The sequence below is a fragment of the Populus euphratica genome, unplaced genomic scaffold (assembly GCF_000495115.2).
Source record: "Populus euphratica unplaced genomic scaffold, PopEup_1.0 scaffold67.1, whole genome shotgun sequence".
In the NCBI taxonomy this organism is placed as follows: Eukaryota; Viridiplantae; Streptophyta; class Magnoliopsida; order Malpighiales; family Salicaceae; genus Populus; species Populus euphratica.
This window is the reverse complement of record NW_011499914.1, coordinates 101,812-122,011: the sequence shown is the minus strand read 5'-3', so window position 1 is coordinate 122,011 and position 20,200 is coordinate 101,812. Positions and strand designations below refer to the sequence as shown.

At 31.1% G+C, this 20,200-nt stretch overlaps 1 protein-coding gene across 5 annotated transcripts in view; it reads left to right on the top strand.

Annotated features, from left to right (window-relative positions):
- LOC105134326 (midasin-like protein) overlaps positions 1–3,543 on the top strand; it is a 38,509-nt gene extending 34,966 nt beyond the window's left edge. For all 5 annotated transcript variants that reach the window (XM_011038687.1, XM_011038686.1, XM_011038685.1 and 2 more), the window contains 7 exons: positions 15–166; positions 264–1,997; positions 2,110–2,391; positions 2,591–2,770; positions 2,895–2,993; positions 3,098–3,235; positions 3,341–3,543. In XM_011038687.1, coding sequence (XP_011036989.1) covers positions 15–166; positions 264–1,997; positions 2,110–2,391; positions 2,591–2,770; positions 2,895–2,993; positions 3,098–3,235; positions 3,341–3,373 — 2,618 coding nt within the window. In that variant the 3' untranslated portion in view covers positions 3,374–3,543. The remainder of the gene's footprint in view (positions 1–14; positions 167–263; positions 1,998–2,109; positions 2,392–2,590; positions 2,771–2,894; positions 2,994–3,097; positions 3,236–3,340) is intronic.
- The last annotated feature ends 16,657 nt before the right edge of the window (positions 3,544–20,200 follow it).

Genomic DNA, 20,200 nt, shown 5'->3' with positions numbered 1-20,200 from the left:
ATTGTTCTCCACAGGTTTTGCCATTCCTGTCAAAGACGAGGTAGATGAAGCTAGTCATGATACATCTCAAACTGCAAGTGGAACTGGCATGGGGGAAGGTTCTGGACTTAATGATGTCAGTGATCAGATAACTGACGAAGATCAACTTCTTGGAACTTCTGAAAAGGCATGTCTACTGCTATTGATATTTTACTTTATTGGGTTTTGCTTGTTTTTTGCAACTGTGCATTGTTGATGAAACTTCCTTTAATATGCAACTTCAGCCAGGTGATGAACAAGATGCCTCAGGTGAAGTTCCAAATAAGAATGAGAAAGGTATTGAGATGGAGGATCTTACGGCTGATACATTTAGTGTGAGTGATGACTCTGGAGAGGAGAATGAGGAAGATGGCGAGGATGAGCAACTGGATTCTGCAATGGGGGAAGCTGGATTAGACAGTGAAGTTGTTGATGAGAAACTTCAGAATAAGGATGAAGATGATAACCCTAATAACACAAATGAAAGATACGAATCTGGGCCATCAGTTAGGGACAATGATACAAGTAGCCAGGAGCTTAGGGCCAAGGAGGATTCTGCTGCTATTGCTGATGATGAACCTGGAGAACCTGATAAACAAAATAATGAAATTGGAAACCAGGATGATATTGATGATAGAGAAGAGAACACAGATGACATGAATATGGATAAGGAAGCAGCATTTACTGATCCAACTGGATTAAAGCTTGATGAATCAAATCTAGGTGCTGAAGAGGATATGGAGATGGATGAGGACATGAATGAAGAAGGTGACTTGGATTCAAAGGAAGAAATAAGTCCAGAAGAGGGTGATGAGTCTGCTGAGCATGGAAACTATGAGGAAGACAACACAATTTCTGCTGATGAAACTATGGAAGAACCAGATAGCGAACCAGTTGATGGAACTTCTGTAAAAGATGAACCAGGGAGGGATAGAGAAGAGAGATCTGAGATCAATGCAATGGAACCAAGAAAAGATGATTTTGAACTTGGAATTTCTGATCTAATTAGTGATCATGTGCATGGTGCAGAATCTGCAACACAGCCAAATGGTCCCTCCCAGGCATCTGATTCAAAAAATGCGACAGCAGAAGCAAACATGTCTAACATAAGTGAAGCTCACAACGACCTCGCCCTGAGAAGCTTACCTTCTGGAAATACTTCTCAGAATGATCTGATGGTCTCAGATTCATCAAATAGTGGAGGATTTACTAATGATAAAAAACAAGCTCAGTTCCCTGAGAGGGAATCATCATCTGATCAGAGAGCCCAACCAAATCCTTACAGAAATGTTGGGGATGCGCTTGAGGAGTGGAAAGAAAGAGTCAAAGTGTCTGTTGATCTGCCAGGAGACACCACTGAGGCGTCAGGTGAGATAGAGGACAAGAATGCTGATGACTATGCCTTCGTCTCAGAGTTTGAAAAGGGAACAGATCAGGCATTGGGACCTGCCACCTCTGAGCAGGTTGAGTCCAATGTCAATGTAAATAGGAGTGATGAAGATAGTCTCGCTGCTCAGAGAGATGAAGTCACCAAGATGGAGATTGAGGAGAGAGATGCTGAAGAATGGCATCTGAATAACTCTGCCGCAATCCTAAAAAATAAGATGGAAGAGCAGTTGCAGATCTCAGATTTTAAGTCGGAAAAGGAGGGATCCCCTGAAGTTCAGGATCATGATGTTGGTGATCTACAAAATCTGCCTGAGAGTGCGATCTCTGTCAGGAAGTCTTATTTGAGTGAGGACATATATCAACCCAATAATCTTCATGTAGATGACGACGACTTGGGAAAAGCCCAGGGTCCTGAAGAAGTTCCTCTTGATGTCAAAAGTAGTGCTTCTGCTCTTTGGAGCAGATACGAGTTGCGCACAACAAGGTTGTCCCAAGAACTGGCTGAACAGTTACGTCTTGTTTTGGAACCTACTGTAGCCAGTAAGCTTCAAGGGGATTATAAGACAGGCAAACGAATTAACATGAAGAAGGTAAACCACATTGTTGACTTGTAGTTCGCTATTGATATTGGATGCTTTAATTGTACTCGACTTGCTCTTAGTGTTTTCCTGATGTTCTTTTCTGTGCCTGGAAAATAATTAGGTAATTCCTTACATAGCAAGTCACTACCGAAAAGATAAAATATGGCTGAGGCGAACTCGGCCTAACAAACGTGATTACCAAGTCGTCATTGCTGTGGATGATTCTCGCAGCATGTCTGAGAGTTGCTGTGGGGATGTCGCAGTTGAAGCTTTAGTGACAGTCTGTCGTGCCATGTCTCAATTGGAAATGGGTAACATGGCTGTTGCAAGTTTTGGAAAGAAGGGAAATATAAGATCCCTGCATGATTTTGATCAGCCCTTCACGGGGGAGGCTGGGAAAAAGGTTAGTGCTCTGACCGTAACTTATCCTTCTCATTTGAGTTTTTACTTGTAAATGAAAGTTGTTGCTATGTTATGTTTTGCTTTTCTCAATTCTATGCTTGAATGGATATTTATGTCTTTTGCCAGTGTTTTCCATATCACTGAAGAGTAGTCAAGATGATGTAAATTTCTCTTACTTGATAATTTTCCTGGCTGAACAGATCATCTCCAGTTTGACATTCAAGCAAGAGAATACCATTGCAGATGAACCTGTTGTAGATCTTTTAAAGTATCTAAACAACATGCTGGATGCTGCAGTTGCAAAAGCACGACTTCCTTCTGGGCAGAACCCACTGCAACAGCTTGTCTTGATTATTGCTGATGGTCGGTTCCATGAGAAGGTACGTTTCCTTTACCTAGCTATTCTAAAGGGGAGTGGGGGGGGGGCAAGGGTAAGGTCACACATCTTAGTGTAACATTAGCTGTGTAAGTACAAGAGCTGACCATGTATGTATATCTATACAGGAGAAATTGAAGCATTGTGTTAGGGACTTTTTAAGTCGGAAGCGAATGGTGGCATTTCTGGTGCTGGACAGCCCGCAGGAGTCAATCATGGACCAGATGGTTAGTCTTTATTTTGTTTTCTAGAACCTGTCATTCACAGCCACTGGACAAGCATTTCCTCTAATGCATACTTCTTTTCCATGATCTGTTCATCTGGTCTCCAGGAAGCATCATTTGTGGGTGAAGGTGAAAAAAGAGTGCTCAAATTTACAAAATACCTCGATTCCTTTCCCTTCCCATATTATATTGTACTGAAGAACATCGAAGCTCTTCCAAGGACTCTTGCCGATTTATTAAGACAGGTAAGCTTATTTCATAACTCTTTTTTTTTTTGGAGAACAATTATTTTATAGAAGCACCGACATTTTTAATCATGCTGATTTTTATCTTTTCCTTTATGGTGGCAGTGGTTTGAGCTCATGCAGTATTCAAGGGAGTGAGTCTTTTCCCTCTGGTAGGCTTTGTATAGCTATATATATATATAGTTCTGCGAGAGAAACATTTCGAGGAAGATACAGATATAGTAGCATCTTTAAAGTTCTTAAGCTCAAATGTTGAATATCACCGTCATATATCATCATCAATGGAAAAATCAGATTCTTTTTCGCCATGCACCTTCCCATATGATATGTGATTGATCAAGATATCTCTGAGATTTCATCGAAATTGCTTGTTTGGATTTCTGATTCTTTCTCCTTGGGCAAGTCCCTCCAAGTTTCTCACCTGCATATTACTGTAGTTATTACACTCGGATCGGATCAATCCAGCCTCAGATCTAGGTTATGGGAACAAAAAAAAAGAAGAAAATAATAATTATGCTTGAAGTTTTGTTATTCTACATGCAATGTGGATGCATGCTATAAAACAATTATATAGTCTTGATATAATTATCTCAAATTGAAAAGAAACAAGAAACAATTCTTGACTATAAAAGAAATAAAAGTGAAGTATATATATGTTTATAATATATATTATATAGGCATTCGGCCAAGCATCCGTATTATATAGATTTAGAATTCGAGGTTTAACTCATAAAATTTACAATATAGGTGATGGATTCTATTGAATTGCATAAAAAGATTATTTTTTATTTAATTATATGATAATAAAAATAAAAATTTATAAATTAAGAATAAATTAAATATTAGGATATTAGCATATGAGTTTGTAATAATTTTATATAAACCATAACTTTACATAAACCAAAGTGAAATTAAAATCAAAAACATTAAATCATGAAATTAAAAAAATATTTTATATAATAAAAGAAAGAAAAAGGTTGGGGAATTTGGGAAAATAAAAATAAAAACAAGAAGACAAGAGAGGGGATGAAATAAAGAAAAGAAATGTCCTTCGTATGGGCAATGAAAGAGTTGTGATAACCCCTCTAGGTAATATGATGTGGTTAATCAAGATATCTCCAACTCCCTCCAAGTTTCTCACCTTCCTGGAAATTTTTGTTACTTGTTCTAAACAACAATCAGTAATAAAAATTGAAATGTGTTTAATTTTTATTATTAACCAAATTACTTGTTATTAACTTTAAGAATTTCATGTACTAATAAAATATTTATGAAAATTTGAAGAATTATAATTTCATAGAATTAGCACACTGGTTTACAATGCTGCAGAACAACTTATTCAAATAAAAAAAATTAAATGAAAAAAAATTGAGGTTAGCAAAGTTATCAAACTCATTTTAACATGTTAATTTTAAAACCTTTTAACTTAATTTTTTATTTAACTTAAATTTAAAATTTAATTATGTGAGAATTGTCTAGATAGAAATCTATCAACTTGATCGGTGAAAGTCTAAAATTATAAAACTCAACCTCACAATACTTAATGTTTTCACACTAATATGCAAAAACATGCATCAAGGCCCCCACAAGTTGTTTAAAGTTGGGTGGGCTGTTTAAAGAAAAAGTTTGTTTTTGCATAGAAATGTTAAAAAATGTCTTGAGGTCTTAAAAATTGTTTTAAGTTAATCGGGAGCTTTTTTACATTAATCCTGATAGAGTTTCTCCTACACCAGAAGATCTCAAGTTATCGATAAAATTGCATTATATTTTTAATTTCATTTCACAATCCAATCCAATTATTCTAGATCTCAATCTAACTCATCATCATCAGCATAAAACATTTTATTCAATAATATCATACAATTCAAGTTCACAAAATAACAATCAATAATTCAATTATTACATAATATCATCATATAAACTATATCTTACATAATAACATCATATAGTATGAATCAAGTAAATGATTCGATTTCAACTATAAATATGCATGATTAAATAAATATATAGAATCATAAACATTAGATTAAAGTCATATATTTAAATTTACAAGTTAATATTATATTTTAAGTTTTAGAAGATAAGTCTCTTAATTTACAAATAATTACATGATAAAAAAAGAGTAATTAAATTAAAATCACTTTTGACGTGACCTCGATGAATCTAAAAATAAAAATTAACATGTACATATAAATAAAAAAAATAGTAACAAACAATGACATTACTTATTGTCTAATTATTATTTTTTTATTTAATGTAGCTCACAATTATTTAATTCCTTGAGTAATTTATATAAAAAAAGTACTTTTTAACCATATTGCTACCATTGATAATGTTTTAGAAATTCAAAAAATTACTTAGGTAACATTTGAATTTACTATCTTTTATGTAATATACAATGTGTCATCATTTTCTTTATCACAAGAAATATTAAAAATATTAACATTATCTACTTGTCAAAAAAAACTATATCAACTCAATAGTTTAAATTATTAATAATTTAAATTATTAAGTAATATTCTAAAATATAATTTATATCATTCTTTAATACTATCCCAATCTATAATACCACTATATTTATCACTAAGAAAGTCTCCATCGAAATTAATTTTGACGGAGGATGCTGCCATGAAACCTGTTAAGGCGTGCCATATGAACCTAAAAAAAAAAAAAAAACCCTTTTTAACCAATTTAATGCTGGCAAGCTGCCAATGCTCAGGTTGCAGGCATGCTATCGATCATCCATAGCATAGAGGAGAACAGCTGGAACTTAGCAGTGTGTTCTTGTTCAAGATTAGAGGTTTGACTCTTGTAAGATAGAAACAATGCTATGTGCAAATAATTACATGAGCCCATCATATTTGGGAAAAATTCCATGAATTAACCTTGCAAGAAACTCCTTGTCGAGGACTTGTGCACTCTTAGGATTAGTCGTGTCTTGACCTAGATACCCAATGCTAGTTCAAAACTAAATAAATAATAATAATAATAAAAATATTGTTTTCCTTATATAAGTTGTAATTTGTATATATGCATTTTGCATAAATTAACTAGTTTTGTTCAAATGAAATCAATATTTATTTTTCTTAAACTTGATTCACAAGATTAGTTTGATTTTTGATGATTAAAATGTTGTTTCTTTTTAATTAAGAGTAATGAAATAATTCAAATATGTATTCTCTTGCCTTTGTGTTAGAAACATATTTATTGTCATTATTATAAGTTTTAATTTGAAGTTAAGAAAAAAAATATTAACATCATGCTATATATAACGTTTAAGGAAATTAATATGACAGTTTAAATATAATTGCAATAAATAATATATAAGTTAAACATTAGAGATTTAATCCCTGCTCTCATTTAAGAATTTTAAACTTAATTTTAAACTTGCTTGTATATCTTATATTAAGATCGTCATTAATTGAATATTAATTCATAAATAACTGTCATATTGCATTCCTTTTATTATCTAAGCCACGTATGTATATATACCGTGAGTATATCCTTCACCATCAAAATAAATTTTTAGATTTTTAGCATTAAATTATCTAAAAAGTTCTTGGCTGTGTTCGTGGATTAGGGCACGTATTTCCTTTCAATATTTATCAATGTCAATGATTTTTTATATTGATTCTTTCGATATAGTATAATGTAATAATATGACTGGTTGTGGTACTGGTTAAATTAATTTTACATCACTTGATATTAAACTTAGTTTCCTCTCACCTTGAATATACTCATGATCACATCTAATTATATTTATGGGAAAAAAAAGTGCTTTATATTTATTTTTATGATGAAGTTTTAATTTATTGTTGTGTTCGTAAAAATAATATGATATTTTTCAGATAAAGAACTCTAAACTTATAGAAAATGGCTTTTTAAAAAAATATATTTTTATTTGATTTTATGCAAATCAAAATAGGTATTCATGAAAATCCATGATTTAAATTTTAAAGAAAAAATATATATTTTTAGGTAAAATTATCTTCTTATTCAAGTTTTTTTTTTTTTACTAAAACATGTTATTATTACTAGCAAAATAGTTTTTTGAATAAAAACTAAAAACAATTAATGTTATTAGAAAAACCTTTTCTTTAATTAAAACTCTCTTTTCTTATTCGTGTTCTTTAGTTTTATGAAAACTTGTTTCTTTTTTTTTTATCAACAATATTTTTTTTAAATAAAAACATGTCATGATCACCTTAATTTACAAGTAGAATGTTCATATAATGAAATTATTACCCCATCATTTTGTTTTATTTTTCATAGCAAGTAGTTTATTTGATTTTGAAAGTTGATGATTTGTCATGAAAAGTCAAGAGCTCCATCATAACTTCAAACTAGAAAGGATATCGAGCAAGGAAATACATAGATCAGGCTGAAAAACACTAGACAAAGTAGCTTTGAAGCCACTTGTTGGATCTAGAAGTAAAAACAAATAATGAATGATAAATTGACTAATTCTTATTTAATAACAAGACTTTTATACTTCTAGGAAATCAACTAATATGTATAAACACTCATATATACCTATGAATTTTTCGTGGTTCACTTGCAAGAAACTTCTTGTCGAGGACCTGTGCACTTCCAGAATTAGTCGAACCTTGGTTTGGATACCCGGTGCTAATCCAAAAACACAAAAACTACTTTGGCCATATAAGTTGAAATTTGTATACATGCACTTTGCAAAACTAGTTCTAGGAAATTAATATTTATTTTTCTTAAATGTGATTAGTAGGATTGTTTGATTTTCAACCTAGTTGTTGTTTTTTTTTTAATTAAGAGCCATGAAGTAATCTAAGTTATATTTCAACTAAAATTTTAGTTGAGTTTTCCCTGTATCAGAAGGTCTCATATTACCAACAAAATCATATTACATTTCTAATTTTATTCTACAACCTGATCCAATGATCCCAAATCTCAATCAAATTCATCATCATCAATACAACTCATCTTATTCAATAACATTATACAATTCAAGTTAACAAAATAACAATGCAATAATTCAATTATTATATAATATCATTATAAAAACTATATCTTACATAATAACATCATATAATGTGAATCAAGTGATTACAAATATTAAATTAATGTTGTACATTCAAATTTATGGGTTAATATTACATTTCAAGTTTTAGAAGATAAGAAAATTATTACCCCCATCATTTTGTTTTTCATTTTTCATAGTATGTAATCTATTTGATTTTGAAAGCTAATGATTTATCAAGAAGAGCTAAGAGCTCTATCATCACTCCAAACTAGAAAGGATATCTAGCAAGGAATTACATGGATTAGGCTGAAAACATCATTCAAAGTAGTTCTAAAGCCACTTGTTGGATTTAACAATAAATAGACTAATTCTTATTTAATAACAGGATTTTTATACAAAATCTTTATTCTAAAAAATCAATTAATATATGTAAACACTTATACATACCAATGAATTAACCATGGTTTCCTTATAGGAAACTCCTTGTCGAGGACCTGTTCACTCTCCAAATTAGTCAGGCCTTGGTTTGAATACCTGAAAAAACAAAAACTGCTTTGGCCATATAAGTTATAATTTGTATATATTTACTTTGCAAAAACTAGTTCTATTAAAGGGAAATCAATATTTTTTTTTAAAATTTGATTCATAGGATTCGTTTGATTAAATTTGATTCATAGGATTCATTTGATTTTTGATAACCTAGTTGTTGTTTTTTTTTTTAATTAAGAGCCATGAAGAAATCATTTTTTTTTAATTAAGAGTCATGAAGCAATTCAAATATATATTTTCTTATCTTTGTGCTAGAAACATATTTATTGTCATTATTATAAGTTTTAATTTAGAGTTAAAGAAGAAAATATTTATATCATTCCAAATACAACATTTAAGGAAATTAATGAGATAGTTTAAATAGAACTATAATAAATAAATATATAAGTTAAACATTAGAGACATAATCCTTGCCCTTATTTATTAATTTTAAACTTGCTTGTATACCCTATATTAAGATCGGCATTAAATGAATATTAATTCATAAATAACTGTCATATTGCACCCCTTTTATCATCTAAGCCATATATGTATATATATATATACATGTACGAGTATATGATTCACCATCAAAATAGAATTTTAGCCCTAAATTATCTAAAAAGATTGCAATGGCAAGGTCTAACAACGTTTCATTCGCAGTGCTTCTATTCTTGGGAATATCATTAATAGTCTCTCCTATCCTTGCCATTGAGAATGACGATGAATCAACCACAATTGAATATATTGATGAAGAAAATATAGCTGCATCACCAGAAAGTTCCACAGAGATTTTGCCAGGTTTTTTGAAAAATTGTGCAAATACTATTACAAAGGCTGCTGGATATTAAACTTAGTTTCCTCTCACCTTGAATATACTCATGATCACATCTAATTATATTTATGGGAAAAAAAAGTGCTTTATATTTATTTTTATGATGAAGTTTTAATTTATTGTTGTGTTCGTAAAAATAATATGATATTTTTCAGATAAAGAACTCTAAACTTATAGAAAATGTTTTTTTTTTTAATATTTTTATTTGATTTTATGCAAATCAAAATAGGTATTCGTGAAAATCCATGATTTAAATTTTAAAGAAAAAAAATATATTTTTAGGTAAAATTATCTTCTTATTCAAGTATTGTTTTTTCACTAAAGCATGTTATTATTACTAGCAAAATAGTTTTTTTTGAATAAAAACTAAAAACAATTAACATTATTAAAGAAAACCTTGTCTTTAATTAAAACTCTCTTTTCTTTTCTTATTCATGTTATTTAGTTTTATGAAAACATATTGTTTTTAAATAAAAACATGTCATGATCACCTTAATTTACAAGTAGAATGTTCATATAATGAAATTATTACCCCATCATTTTGTTTTATTTTTCATAGCAAGTAGTTTATTTGATTTTGAAAGTTGATGATTTGTCACGAAAAGCTAAAAGCTCCATCATAACTCCATACTAGAAAGGATATTGAGCAAGGAAATACATGGATCAGATTGAAAAACACCACACAAAATAGCTTTGAAGCCACTTATTGGATTTAGAAATAAAACTCAACTAATATGTATAAACACTCATATATACCCATGAATTTATCGTGGTTCACTTGCAGGAAACTCCTTGCCGAGGACCTGTGCAACCCCAGAATTAGTCGGGCTTGGTCTGGATACCTGGTGCTAATCCAAAAACAGAAAAACTACTTTGGCTATAGAAGTTGTAATTTGTATATATGCACTTTGCATAAACTAGTTCTGTTAAAGGGAAATTAATATTTATTTTTCTTAAATGTGATTCGTAGGATTCATTTGATTTTTGATAACCTAGTTGTTGTTTCTTTTTAATTAAGAGCTATGAAGTAATCCAAGTTATATTTCAACCAAAATTTCAGTGGAGTTTTTTCTATTCTAAGAGGTCCCAAATTACCGACAAAATTATATTACACTTTCAATTTCATTCTATAACCCAATCCAATCATCTCAAATCTCAATCAAATTTATCATTATCAACACACCTCTTCTTATTCAATAACATTATACAATTCAAGTTAACAAAATAACAATGCCACAATTCAATTATTATATAATATCATCATATAAACTATATCTTACATAATAACATCATATAATATCAAGGGATTACAAACATTATATTAAAGTCATACATTTAAATTTACAGGTTAATATTAAATTTCAAGTTTTAGAAGATAAGAAAATTATTACCCCATCGTTTTTTTTTTCATTTTTCATAATAAGTAGTCTATTTGATTTTGAAAGTTGATGATTTATCAAGAAAAGCTAAAGGCTCTATGATCACTCTAAACTAGAAAGGATATTGTAATTAATAAGGTTTCTGTAATATTAATTTATTGTCTTATTCTTCTCCACATGAGACAATATATATAGTTACAATTTAGAGACAAAGTAGGAAAAAATACAGAGTGGATAAACAGAAAAGTTTATTTGTTCTTATATATATACAAATACAAATTAGTCTAAGATTTAATATAGCTCATGCACACCCTCCCTTTCAAGTTGGTGCATAGATGTTTATTATGCCAAACTTGTCAATTATATTATGAAATGCCTTTCCTGAAACTACCTTTGTGAGTACATCAGCCAGTTGACTCTTGGATTGTATAAATGGAAATTGTATGATTCTTTCATCGAGATTCTCTTTGATAAAATCATGATCAACCTCAACATGTTTGGTGCGATCATATTGAACAGGATTCTATGCGATTGTTATAGCTGCCTTATTATCACAAAAGAGATTTATAGGTTCAATATATTCAATCCCTAAATCCCTCATTATATTCCTTATCCATATCAATTCACATACACCATGAGCCATCCCTCGAAATTCAACTTCAGCACTTGATCTTGCTACTACTTTCTATTTCTTGCTTTTCCAAGTGACAAGATTACCTTCGACAAACCTAAAATAACCAGAAGTAGATTTTCTAGTCGTCTGATCTCCTGCCCAATCAGAGTCTGTATATCCTTCAATGTTAGAAATACTATTTTTTATGAACAACAATCCTCTTCCTGAAGAACCTTTTAAGTACCGTAAGATTCGATATACTGCTTCTATATGTTCTTTACTTGGTGTATGAATGAACTGACTCACCATGCTTACTGCATATGCTATATCAGGTTTGGTATGAGATAAGTAGATTAGCCTTCCAACTAATCGCTGGTAACGATCCTTGTTCGTTGGATCCTAATCTGGAAAAATTCCTAGCTTATGATTCATCTCCATGGGCGTTTCTACTGGTTTGCAACTAAGCATTCCATTTTCAGTTAGAAGGTCTATAACCTTTTGTTGTGAAAGAGATATTCCCTGCCTTGACCTTGCCACTTTAATTCTAAAAAAATATTTAAGGTGTCCGAGATCCTTCATTTCAAATTTAGTAGCTAGATAATTCTGTAATGCTTTCATTTCACGTGGATCATCTGTTGTCATAACCATATCATCCACATATACAATTAAAGCTGTTACTCTTCCTTTGTTATGTTTTATAATCTGTTAGCCAAATTACATCCACTCTTCATTATACTGTAATGTTGTGGCCCTCCTTTTGTGTCTTTCAAGATATTCTAACCTGGAGGATTCTTGGTGATGGTGTTAGACGGGGAAAACTTTACTACTTGGAATTAACAGACAATAAAGAATCAGAAATCAGTCAGGCAAATCATGTTAGTAGCAGAGATAAGGCTCAGACAATTATACGACTATGGCATTATAGATTAAGACATCTTTCTTTTGGTTATCTAAAGAAACTACAACCAATACTCTTTTTTGGTATTAATGAATTGGATTTTCATTGTGATACTTGTGAATTGGCTAAAAGTCAACATATCTCTTATTCCCCAAGTTTGAATAAAAGTTCATAACCATTTGAGGTTATTCACACTGATGTTTAGGGTCTTGCAAAGGTTCTTGCAATTTCTAGCGCTCGTTATTTTATGACTTTTATTGATGAATGCACAAGAATGACTTGGGTATCCTTACTTGTACAAAAGAATGATGTGTGTCTAGCTTTCCAGACATTCCACAAACTGATACAAACTCAGTACCAAAAACAAATTCGTGTGGTGCTGTCTGATAATGGCACCGAGGTTGTAGTTGCGACTCTTGGGAACTTTCTACGCAGCCATGGAATTCACCATTAGACCTCATGCACCTATACTCCACAATAGAATAGATTAGCTTAGCAGAAAAATTAATAACTATTAGAGGTAGTGCGTGCTTCCATCTTTGGTATGAACATGCCAAAATTTTATTAGGGTGAGGCTATGAAATCTATTGCTTATATCATTAATATAACACCCTCCCAGGTCCTAGATTTTCAAACACCCTTACAAAAGTTGTAGTCCTTACTCCCAGTTCCTTATTTTCCCAACCTTGAACCCTGAATTTTTGGTTGTACCGTGTTTGTTCACATACCAAAAATCTTATGTAACAAACTTGATCTATGTGTAAAACGTTGCGTATTTGTTGGGTACTCTGATATTTAGAAAGAATATGGGTGTTATGATCCCCACACCCGCGAAGTCTATATGACATTGGATGCCTTCTTTCATGAGCTCATACCTTATTACTTTAGGGGAGTCTCGAGCCATTCTCTTTAGGGAGAGAGCTTTAGTAATGAGAATGAGGATTTGATGGATAAAGAAATTGAGGAGTTTACCCAATTAGAGACTTTGATGGATAAAGTAAGTGAGGAGTCTATCTAGTTAGAAGAGAATGAATAATTAAATCTACAAAGTTGTGATCAAAGCACTGATGCCGAGAATGATTCCACATATGAGGCTTTATTGTTTCCTGATGAAGCTACATCACCATTTGAGTTGCCCCCATCTACACCATTCCCTGAAAAATTATCCATGAATGTTCCTCCTCAGGTAAGTCCTGGGATTAGAGAGACTAATGAAACATATTATCCTACAACAAACCCCAATTCTAGATATCCACAAAGGATGACTAAGGGAATCCTAAAAAAACAATATGAACTTGATCTTACAGTCAAAACCAAATATCCAATTAATAATTATATGTCCTCTTATAAGTTGACTCATTCATGTGGACTTATGGTTAGTAAACTTTCCATAGTTTCTATTCCTAGTAATGTGTAGGATGCATTGGCTAATCAAAGATGGAGAAAGGTAATGAATGAAGAGATGGAGGCTCTATAGAAAAATGCTACGTGGGAACTGGTTCTGTTGTCCAAAAAAATAAAGACAGTTGGATGCAGATGGGTGTTCACTATGAAACTCAACCTGGATGGTAATATTGATAGGTATAAGGCTTGACTAGTCACAAAAGGATATACACAAAGGTATGGGGTAGACTATCAGGATACTTTTGCACCATTAACCAAGATCAATACTATTCATATTCATATATCTATAGTAGTAAATCGAGACTGGTCTCTTCAATAGTTTGATGTTAAGAATGCATTTCTCAATGGTGATCTGGAAGAAGAAGTCTACATGGAACTACCACCTGGAGTTAATAGCAACTTTGTTAAAGGAGAAGTTTGCAGACTAGAGAAGTCATTGTATGGATTGAAACAATTATCTAAAGCATGGTTTGGGAGATTCTCTACTACAATGAAGAAGTTTGGCTATAAATGATTAGTACTTAAAAGTGCATTTTTATCAACGTTTTATATCATCATTTTGCACTTGAAGTATCAATAACTCCTTAACTAAAGCATGTTTTATAATAACGTATCTAATAATATAAGATACCTTTAATTTATGGTAAATGTTCATTTTAAATACAGGCCTATCATATAAATGAAGGGATTGATTGATGAATTTAAGAACTGAAATTGAAAGGATAAAGAGATGGCCAAACTTAGAAAAGAGATGTCGGTGCAATCCAAACCGGAACACTGTTCGGTAATTGGGTCATATCTGGAGCTACAGATCTCAGATTTAGGTCCAATTTATATGGATGGAAAGGTAAGACATAGGCCTACAACTTTCATATGGAGCCCAAGATCTAAAAAGGCCATTATCAAGTCCAAATTGTAGCAACAACAAAGAAGCCCGAATCTGTCTTCCAGCCCGAGCACTGTTCGGTATTTTGGCCATATCTGGAGTTCTAGAAGTCCAAATGAGCTGAATGTTTTACACAAGAAAGCTGAGACAATTGCCTACAACTTTCATGTTTGCAACTGGCTCCAATTTTGACGTTATCAATGACGTTTTGGGCAGACAAGAGAAGATAAAGATTGTCACCAAGTCAAAAGTTGGCCACCCACTTATCAATTAGTCATCAAATCAATAGTTCCCAATTTTGGCCTATAAAAGGAGACATTTGCCATGCATTTAGGCATCTTGGTGTTCAGATCAAGATCATGCTCTTCCTTTCTCTCTTTGTATTTTTTATGCTTTGTTTTCATTAATATTAAGTTTATGCCTTTCATTTCCTTTCCTTTACTTAGTTAACTTTTATGTTCTTATTTTGTTTATCTATTTTGCTTTCTTTCATTATGTCTAGCTAAGTTAATTATGTCAAGGTGAAAAGGTTACACTAATGGTGTAAGAATAAGTATAATGTAAACTTAATATGGACCTTAATGTTTGATACTAACATGTTTTATATTTGTTATCTTGTTCACTCTTTGGTTGTTGTTGTTGTTGTTGTTGTTGTATTATTGTTATTTATAATTTGTACGATTAACCTCCTTGTGGTTCAACCCCAGTCTTGCCGAGTTATTTATTACTTCGACACTCCTGCACTTGGAAGAATAAATCAATTTTTTAGTTGTGTCAATAAACAAAGGAACAGATTATATTCAAGAGAAGGAACAACAAAGACAATATTTAGCGTGAGTGTATTTGACAAAATAATAGATCCTTCCCCAGTAACAAGGAAGGTACTGCCATTGGCTATGGAAATAGCTGATTGAGAAGAATAGAGTATAGATTGTAATTTTTTAACATCTCTTTTCATATGTTTAGATGCACTTGTATCAACAATCCAAGTTTTATCCTTATAATGTGCAGGGAATACAAATACTTTACCAACTTTACTAGGATGAACAATATTTGCTGTAGGCTACTATTGATCTTTTGTAGATGTTGTTACAGCTCTTGTAGAGATCTTTTTTTGAGGTTTCTTTGAGAAATCCCACCACTTTGGATAGCCAATAATCTTATAGCACCGCTATTGTGAATAACCTTTTTCCCCACAATGAGCGCATATTAGGTTGTTAACCTTTCTAGATAATTGAGTGTTTCGTTTATTGACTGATTCATATGATGGTCCTTCCTGGGGAGTGTTGGTTAGCATAGCTAAATTCTCAGAGATTGGATGATAGTTTCCCATGGTTTGTCTTTGCTGGTATTCTCTCCTAACATATGCGTATATGTTCTCCAAATCAAGTTTTGGATCTTTACGCAAGATTTCACCACAAACCTGATTGAGTTCAAAATCAAGTCCACTTAGAAAAATATAAACTGAATTACCCTTTCAACTGTTCCTTCCTGAGATAGTATTATATGATCAATTTCTTGAAAGATAGCAACAATTTTATTATAGTAAGTTGATAAGGGGTAACCATTCTGTTTGGTAGAGAAAGATCTTTGGTTTAATTCAAAGATACAAATTTCATCTGATCCATCATAGAATGTTTTTGATACGACCTCTCATATTTCTTTAGGTGTAGATAGGCGAATAAATCATTGCATTAATGCTGGACTCATTGCATCAAAGAGCCAACTTTTTACTCTATGATTTTCAGTAATCCATGCTCCAAGATTGGGATCTCCAACTTCTGGTTTTGTTGTTTCTGTAGTGAGATATCTAGCTTTGTTGCGAGCCCCTGTACACATTTCTATGAGTTGAAGTGAGATATCTAGCTTTGTTGCGAGCCCCTATACATATTTCTATGAGTTGAGACCATAATGAATAGTTGGTCTCATCAATGATGATTCTGGTTGGGAAGGTAGAATTACCTTGATGTACAATAATCTGTTGTGTTGGTGTTGGAACAATTGCAGTTGACATGTCTGCAACCATAGAATAAAAAGAATACCAAATGAAGAAGTAAATAGTTTATGAGTTACGTTTCAGAAATATAGAGGATTTTGTTTCATAGAATAAGAATAACAGCTTGATACGAGTTTTTTTTGGTAGGAGAAGGGATTCGAGGTTTGTATTTGATTTTGTTTACTGTGATACCATGTAAATAATAGGGTTTTTGTAATATTACTTTACTATATTATTCTTCTCCACATGAGGCGGTATATATAATTACAATTCAGAGACAGAGTTGGAAAAAATACAAAGTGGATGAACAAGAAAGTTTATTTGTTCCTATATATATATACAAATATGAATCAATCTAGGATTTAATACAGCTTATGCGTACAGATATCTAGCAAGGAATTACATGGATTAGGCTGAAAACATCATTCAAAGTAGTTCTAAAGCCGCTTGTTGGATTTAACGATAAAAAGACTAATTCTTATTTAATAACAAGATTTTTTATACAAAATCTTTATTCTAGAGAATCAATTAATATGTGTAAACACTTATATATACCAATGAATTAACCATGGTTCCCTTATAGGAAACTCCTTGTTAACGGCTTGTTTACCTCCAGAATTAGTCAGGCCTTGGTTTGAATACCTGGTGTTAATCCAAAAAAACAAAAACTACTTTGGCCATATAAGTTGTAATTTGTATATATATTCACTTTGCAAAAACTAGTTCTATTAAAGGGAAATTAATATTTATTTTTCTTAAATGTGATTCGTAAGATTTGTTTGATTTTCAATAACCTAGTTGATGTTTTTTAATTATGAGCATGAAGTAATCCAAATACATATTTTCTCATCTCTGTGCTAGAAACATATTTATTGTCATTATTATAAGTTTTAATTTAGAGTTAAGAAGAGAATATTTATATCATGCCAAATACAACATTCAAGGAAATTAATGAGACAGTTTAAATAGAACCATAATAAATAATATATAAGTTAAACATTAGAGACATAATCTTTGCCCTTATTTATTAATTTTAAACTTGCTTGTATACCCTATATTAAGATCGGCATTAAATGAATATTAATTCATAAATAACTGTCATATCGCACTCCTTTTATCATCTAAGCCATATATGTATATATACCTGTACGAGTCTATGATTCACCATCAAAATAGAATTTTAGCCCTAAATTATCTAAAAAGATTGCAATGGCAAGGTCTAACAACTTTTCATTCGCAGTGCTTCTATTCTTGGGAATATCATTAATAGTCTCTCCTATCCTTGCCATTGAGAATGACGATGAATCAACCACAATTGAATATATTGATGAAGAAAATATAGCTGCATCACCAGAAAGCTCCACAGAGATTTTGCCAGGTTTTTTGAAAAATTGTGCAAATACTATTACAAAGGCTGCTGGAGACAAAGTCTTCGATTACATATTTGGAGATGAAAAGAGCCTGGACTACGATACTTGTAGTGAAGTCACGGAATCCGGTAAAGAATGTCACGATGCCCTAGTTAAATATGTTGCTGAAGGACCAATGTTTAAGGCTAATTACAATTTTTATTTGAAAAGGGGCGATGACCTGTATAATATTTGCTTGGCTGTGTTCGTGGATTAGGGCACGTATTTCCTTTCAATATTTATCAATGTCAATGATTTTTTATATTGATTCTTTCGATATAGTATAATGTAATAATATGACTGGTTGTGGTACTGGTTAAATTAATTTTACATCACTTGATATTAAACTTAGTTTCCTCTCACCTTGAATATACTCATGATCACATCTAATTATATTTATGGGAAAAAAAAGTGCTTTATATTTATTTTTATGATGAAGTTTTAATTTATTGTTGTGTTCGTAAAAATAATATGATATTTTTCAGATAAAGAACTCTAAACTTATAGAAAATGGCTTTTTAAAAAAATATATTTTTATTTGATTTTATGCAAATCAAAATAGGTATTCATGAAAATCCATGATTTAAATTTTAAAGAAAAAATATATATTTTTAGGTAAAATTATCTTCTTATTCAAGTTTTTTTTTTTTTACTAAAACATGTTATTATTACTAGCAAAATAGTTTTTTGAATAAAAACTAAAAACAATTAATGTTATTAGAAAAACCTTTTCTTTAATTAAAACTCTCTTTTCTTATTCGTGTTCTTTAGTTTTATGAAAACTTGTTTCTTTTTTTTTTATCAACAATATTTTTTTTAAATAAAAACATGTCATGATCACCTTAATTTACAAGTAGAATGTTCATATAATGAAATTATTACCCCATCATTTTGTTTTATTTTTCATAGCAAGTAGTTTATTTGATTTTGAAAGTTGATGATTTGTCATGAAAAGCCAAGAGCTCCATCATAACTTCAAACTAGAAAGGATATCGAGCAAGGAAATACATAGATCAGGCTGAAAAACACTAGACAAAGTAGCTTTGAAGCCACTTGTTGGATCTAGAAGTAAAAACAAATAATGAATGATAAATTGACTAATTCTTATTTAATAACAAGACTTTTATACTTCTAGGAAATCAACTAATATGTATAAACACTCATATATACCTATGAATTTTCCATGGTTTACTTGCAAGAAACTCCTTGTCAAGGACCTGTGCACTCCCAGAATTAGTCGGACCTTGGTTTGGATACCCGGTGCTAATCCAAAAACACAAAAACTATTTTGGCCATATAAGTTGAAATTTGTATACATGCACTTTGCAGAAACTAGTTCTATTACAGGGAAATTAATATTTATTTTTTTTAAATGTGATTCGTAGGATTGTTTGATTTTCAATAACCTAGCTGTTGTTTTTTTTTTAACTAAGAGCCATGACGTAATCTAAGTTATATTTCAACCAAAATTTTGGTTGAGTTTGCCCCCGTGTCAGAAGATTTCATGTTACCAACAAAATCATATTACATTTCTAATTTTATTCTTGATCCAATAGTCCCAAATCTCAATCAAATTCATCATCATCAATACAACTCATTTTATTCAATAACGTTATACAATTCAAGTTAACAAAATAACAATGCAATAATTCAATTATTATATAATATCATTATAAAAACTATATCTTACATAATAACATCATATAATGTGAATCAAGTGATTACAAACATTAAATTAAAGTCATATATTCAAATATATGGGTTAATATTACATTTTAAGTTTTAAAAGATAAGAAAATTATTACCCCATCATTTTTTTTTTCATTTTTCATAGTATGTAGTCCATTTGATTTTGAAAGTTGATAATTTATCATGAAAAACTAAGAGCTCTATCATCACTCCAAACTAGAAAGGATATCTAGCAAGGAATTACATGGATTAGGCTGAAAACATCATTCAAAGTAGTTCTAAAGCCACCTGTTGGATTTAACGATAAATAGACTAATTCTTATTTAATAACA